This window comes from Macrobrachium nipponense, chromosome 9, assembly GCF_015104395.2.
Source record: "Macrobrachium nipponense isolate FS-2020 chromosome 9, ASM1510439v2, whole genome shotgun sequence".
NCBI lineage: Eukaryota > Metazoa > Arthropoda > Malacostraca > Decapoda > Palaemonidae > Macrobrachium > Macrobrachium nipponense.
The window spans coordinates 54,360,529-54,366,528 of NC_061110.1; the positions used below are offsets into that span (position 1 = coordinate 54,360,529).

The window sequence follows — 6,000 nt, forward strand, 5'->3', positions numbered from 1 at the left end:
CGACATTATTTCCAGGGTTACGACCCCTACAACGTTCATCTGGCAGATGAAATATGACACCAAAAATGCAAAATAATCAATATTTGAAGGTTTTTTTTGATGAAAATGCCATAAGAATGCAGTTTACATAATTTTCAATGCACCCAAAGCAGTAAAAGTAGGTTTTCTTAGGATTTTTGACGATGTTCCGGCTTACGACGATTTTCCGCTTACGACACTTCTCAAGAACGGAACCCCCGTCATAACCCGGGGACTGCCTGTATATATATATATATATCCATCCATCCATCCATCTGTGTGAGGGTGGACCAGGAAAACCAACCAATTAACTCCAACATATTTCTTTATTTCCAATGTTTCATAATAATTTCTTCATTATATCATCAGGGATCTGTTGAATAATGAATAAATTACTAAAAATGTTACTTTAAAGACGTAAAAAATCATAAGAAAAATAAAATTCACCAAATACATTTAAAATACAACAGAACCAAAGATTGCTAACCAACCTTAGGTGGAGAGAGTAAAAGACAGAATGCTTACAAAGAGAGTTAACTAGGGTAAAGTTGAGTAGAGGAAATTTGGATAATTTACTGTGGGACTAGCTGTTTAATAAACAATGACTTGAGTATAGGCAATTCGTGAGGATTTGCTGTTTGGCTTTTTATGTTAAAATCACATCTTTTGATGTAAGTTTTTCAAATTTGGAATGAGCTCCAATATTAGAATGCTCAGGATTGGAGAGCCTACAACCAGTACAAAAGCTAATTCCACAATGGGAGTCGATTCTGACCCTCAGTAACCTCCACGTGGATCTGACATATGTCCCAGAGTTACACTTAGGGCAAGTATATACACCATGTTAGAGTATAAAAAGGGGCTTCGTCAATCTTTGTGGTTAAAAAGGAAACCAATTGTTTATGGATTTTTGGGAATTAATTTTAAATTGATCTCGCCATAATGATTGTTAATAATTTACGAAAACTTTTCTAATAGAATCATCGTGTAAACAGGGATTTTTTAAGTTTTTATAGTAACTTTTTAGTAATTTATACAATTACTCAACAGATCTCTGATGATGTAATGAAGAAATTATTACGTCTGAAATAAAAAAAAAAATATGTTGAAGTTAATAGGTTTCCCTTGTCCACCCTCCCATTAATGCGTTTTTCTGGCCATCGCCTACCCCTGCTTTTGATATTTTTACATATCCATATAAATACATACATATACACATACATATATATTGTATATAATATATGTTTGTAGATGTGGTACTCATGTTTACATATAAATGAATGCACTCTGTGTTATGTTATTTGATGAACTGTCAATCTTATTTATTGTAGGAAATTGTCAAATTATTTTATGGTCATTCTGAAATATATAATGTATCATTTTGCATAATTAGTAAGGGCATAAGATGCCTATAGGAATGAAGATGTGCAATTTCAGCACTACTGGTTAACCTGTCTTGTCGCCACCTCAGCAAGAGATCAGTTTGCAGCATGATAGTAGAGTTGAACTGTAGGATATAATATTAAAAGTATAAACTTAGATATTCAATAAAAAGTGTAGAGAACTAGAATTTATTTCCTTTGTTTTTTATCAGAATTGCTGATAATTTTATTTCCTTTGTTTTATATCAGAATTGCTGATAATATTCCTTTACTATTTTGTCATAATCATCTGATCTCATGTACCCCCTAGCTGGATGTTTTTCAACTTTATCCAAGAAAATTTTGGTGTTAAAACAGTTAGTCTCCATTTCCATGTGAAGAGACACTAGGAAACGCATGTATCTCGAATCGCGCAGTTGCAAAGGGAAACTCTGTCCACACAGATGCCGTAAAGGTTAACAAATCTGCTTGGTTGTGTGCGAACACCCTTGTGCTTTGTCATTGACTTTGCAACTACCATGCATGAACAGGGTCATAATGAAATTTGGCTGTCAAGCCCAGCACTGGAACATTTTTCCTCTTTATCGCTCATGACATTGAAAAGTGGGAGTTGGAGTGGTTGCACAGTAAGATAGAGCTCTAGAAAACAAAGGAGGTGAAGTGCAAGAGTTCAGAATTGAGACTAGGAGAAACCCCCATAGTTACACTAAGAAGTAATAGTTAGAGGGATTAGACAGCAAAATTAAAGAAAGGAAGCAGGATTAGAGGTTAAGTAAAAGGCTAAACATGGGTGGTCACTATGCTGTTGAGCTGTCAGCCAGATACACCACAAGCAGTCAGAATGTGTTGGCCTGTCATCTCAGTCACTGGGAGTAGGTCATGGGGACGGAATGGTCCATACACTGGCATGTAGTAGAGAAATTGTTCGAGGATTGGAGGACTTCAATGGTTGACCTCTGCCAATCAGCTAAATAGGAAACTTGCCATTACTGGCCTCTTGGGCTGTAATCGAAGGTGTTCTCCTGCACCCTTGGGATGACCTCACTCTACACATTTCCTTCATTCTGCCTGAGCTGCCAGGTGATCAGCCAAGTGCTTATCACTCCTGGTATCAGGATGACCCTGGTAGCTTCGTGCTGACCTCAAGCCAAGTAGTATCCAGATATACTGTTGTCTACTCTGCTTCATCAACCACCCCAGATCTAGTATTAGCAGTCCATGCTTCTGTGAGAGAGTTTTCTCAGAAGGCAGTTGCAAAGTGGTCAGCAATCTTCTGTGGTCGGTGTTGTTCAGAGTGTCTCTCCTATTGGAACCACTGTTCAGTAGATCGCTTCACCCATTCCCTGTCTTCTGGCTTGGCATTGATGTTTGTCTGGACAGGGATTTCCATGCTTCAAACAGTTTTGCCCTCCCTGTGAACTTTAGCTTCTGAAGTTAAATGAAATTAATTTCCTTTGTATCCTCTCGAGGATGCCTTATAAGCTGAAGGGAAGCTATGGCCAGGAATGGGTCAGGCAAAATATATTTTCACCATATTTATTTTTCTCCCAGAGTTTGTTGCAAAAAAATCAAAGCCACATAATTCCTTACTGGAGATTCCAATTTTCTCAGTTCCCTCCTTCCAGGACTGTGTAAATGATCAGGATGAGACGCTGTTGTTTATGGTGTGTGTGTGTGTGGTACGACCTGCACAGGACTTTACACTGCAGATGTGAGTTGGGTTAGTTTGCAAGTATGCAGGCACTAGAAAGAAGTATTAAAGAACTTGATCTTGCGAGTTATTGGTCAAAGATACTGACAATGTTCCTATGTGAGGGCTCTAGAAGTTAGGGGCATTGCCCTTTCCAAAGTAGTCGGGAAAGACCTTTGGTTATCACAAGTGCTAAGAGTATAGATTTGGCAGCCCAAACAAATTACTTTTTCTATGGGATTTGCCCACAAATCCCTAGGTATGTCCTGTTAGGATCTTGGGTGGCTGTTCAACATGTGTAGCTACCTGGCTCAATATGGACAAAATATCATGTTACCCAAGGTTTAAGGCAGGGAATGGTTGATCAAATGAAGAGTGACTGTTACTCTGTATTTTCCTCCTTTCATCAGTCTCATCAGTCACATGTATTCTCACTGGCCAAGGCAGATGAAGGTGGTTTACTCAAGAGATCCTGTTTCTTACTTTCATTTGTCAGTAGATGTGACCCTGTTTCTGTATGAATTAGGAATCTCTCACTGAAGACTTAACACCTGGGTAAGAGGTTCAAACAATTGCAAAAGTGCTGGGTGTTAGATTGATAATATTTTAAAATGTTCCAGCTGGAAAGAACTCTTTCTATCACCACCTGTTGATTTAATTTTCCTTTACAGATAGGTCTATTGAATTATCTTTCCTATACTCCCATTTCTGTGTTATTTATCTATGTTATTAACTATTTACTTAGGTGTTTCTGTTTACTGAGTTGGTATTTTTGTATTAAGAATTCATCCAAACATTGTATGATTGATTTTCATTTTTATTTTACAAGCAGTATTCTTTGTTGTATAATTAGAGATCAAGAATTATTAGACTTGGTCTACTTTTAACTCCACATATCCTATCTATGCCATAAATAACTTTGATAATTACTAGCTACAATTTTTGATATTTGACGCATAGCATTTTCTTTTTCATCAACAGATTGGAGAACCAAGCGGTAATAACTAGAGAACCAAGAGATCAGATGGAACAAGGATACACAATAACATTTAACAAGTTGTTTAATACATTGCCTTCAAAACTCTCTGCAAAAATGACTGAAAGTTTGTCTGTACCATTAGCTTTCATTGCTCTTCTTCATCTAGCTAATGAACATAATTTAAAACTTAGCAGTCAAGGGGAGTTACAAGATTTTGTTATATCCCAAGGGTAAAATTTATTTTCATGTTAGGATTTTAACTTCACTGGTTATTACATTGTAACGTGCAAGTACCTGATGTATATATAAACTTTAATATTGCTTATCGTTATTGCAATGAAGATCAACTTTCATTCTTAGGTTACTTTGTAGTTAGAAGTTGTAAAAAATGAGAATTTTGTCATCTTTTTAACCTAGCATTTCCCATTTCCATAACTTTCTTGTTTCAAGTTACTTGAATTTAATTGCATATCATTCTGAAGGGTTTAAATGGTTCTTAGTTAGTACTTAGTAATGAGACTAGTTTTTAATTACATATTAATTCAAATTTATCACTTTACTTAGAATGCAATATCTCTTCAAATATAGTCTGTTTAGAGTTATGTATTTTATATTCTGCTAGAATGTTTTCGTGTGATCGGAGTTTTGAATGTTCTTATCTTATGAACTGTCTTGTCACATTTATCCATTAGTGTTATTGCAAGCATTTTTGGGTTTTTTTGATCATCATTAGTTATTTTATCTTTTTGTTCGATGTTAATTTTAACTTTTTTGTGTCTTGTTTTAAAACAATTCTTCATGTTTTACTAATACAGAATAGAGGAGTTTCTATTTCCATGGAAGAAATTTATGCATGATTTTTGATAGATAGACTTGTGGTGATGGTTGACTGCTATTTATGATGACTAATGTGGTAGGAGAGAAAAGCAGCTTTTTTATGTTTTATTTCCTCATTCCAGAGGTAAATTGGTTTTGATTTGAAATATCTCCCCATACTCCTGTCCTGTGTGCTTTTTTATATTAATTCCCTCCAAGTCAAGATTTTCACCTATGCAATCTTTTCATTTTTTTGTGGGCCTTCCTGCTGGTCTTTCTCATGCTGTTTATGTCTACTGTTTATTAGATTAGCTAATTGTTCTTCAGTCTGTTTTGTCATATTTCTAAATTGTCTTAGTCTTTGAGACCTGTCTATTTTCAGCTGCTGTGTCCTTGATCTCTACAACCTCATTTGTATTATGATTATCCTACCCCATTTTGTCCATGCATCTGTTATGATATCTTCCCAAAATATCTGCATTTTATTTATCGCTGCCCATTGTAAACTTTGTTCTGCTGACCAGTGGGGTAGTTGGATTTATTCATTTTTATTGTTTCTTCTAATTTCTCTCAGTACGTGCTTCATAGTCCAGTTTTTCCAAGGTAAAAGAGCTAAGATCTGCCTTTTCATTACTACTGGTTCTTGACCTCCCTTCCTCCTCTATTTAGTCTTACTTTTCAGGAATCAAGTCTTTCATTCCACATACATTTTGTAATCTTTAGTATCTCTTATAATATCATGTTATATTCAGTCTACAATACCAAGTTCACCCCTAAAGCCTTTTCCACAACAGCTCTTTGGTCACTGTCCTAACCATACTTTTTCCATTGTTTTCTTTCCAGTTTTCATGAGCCTTGTTTCCCTTTTGTTGATTTTTAGTCCTCTTCTTTCCACTCTTTTTATTTAAATATTTTTGCAACATCTCTGGATTCTACAGTTAACACTAGGTCATTTGAATAAAGCAGGACCAGGTACTTCCCTATTTTAGGTTCCTATGGTTCTGTTACAAACAGAAAAGTAAACGACTTACCTTTGTAATCACCAGTGTATTATAACATTCCTTCAATACACCATCCACTGTCTCCACTCTAGATCTTGTGTTGTGGTACAGTAT

The 6,000-nt window shown here is 35.7% G+C and overlaps 1 protein-coding gene across 1 annotated transcript in view; it reads left to right on the top strand.

Moving 5' to 3' along the window:
• Positions 1–5,359, top strand: part of LOC135218360 (condensin complex subunit 2-like) — a 230,946-nt gene extending 225,587 nt beyond the window's left edge. Inside the window, exon 14 of the mRNA XM_064254600.1 lies at positions 4,072–5,359. Coding sequence (XP_064110670.1) covers positions 4,072–4,303 — 232 coding nt within the window. The 3' untranslated portion in view covers positions 4,304–5,359. The remainder of the gene's footprint in view (positions 1–4,071) is intronic.
• Positions 5,360–6,000: the final 641 nt, after the last annotated feature.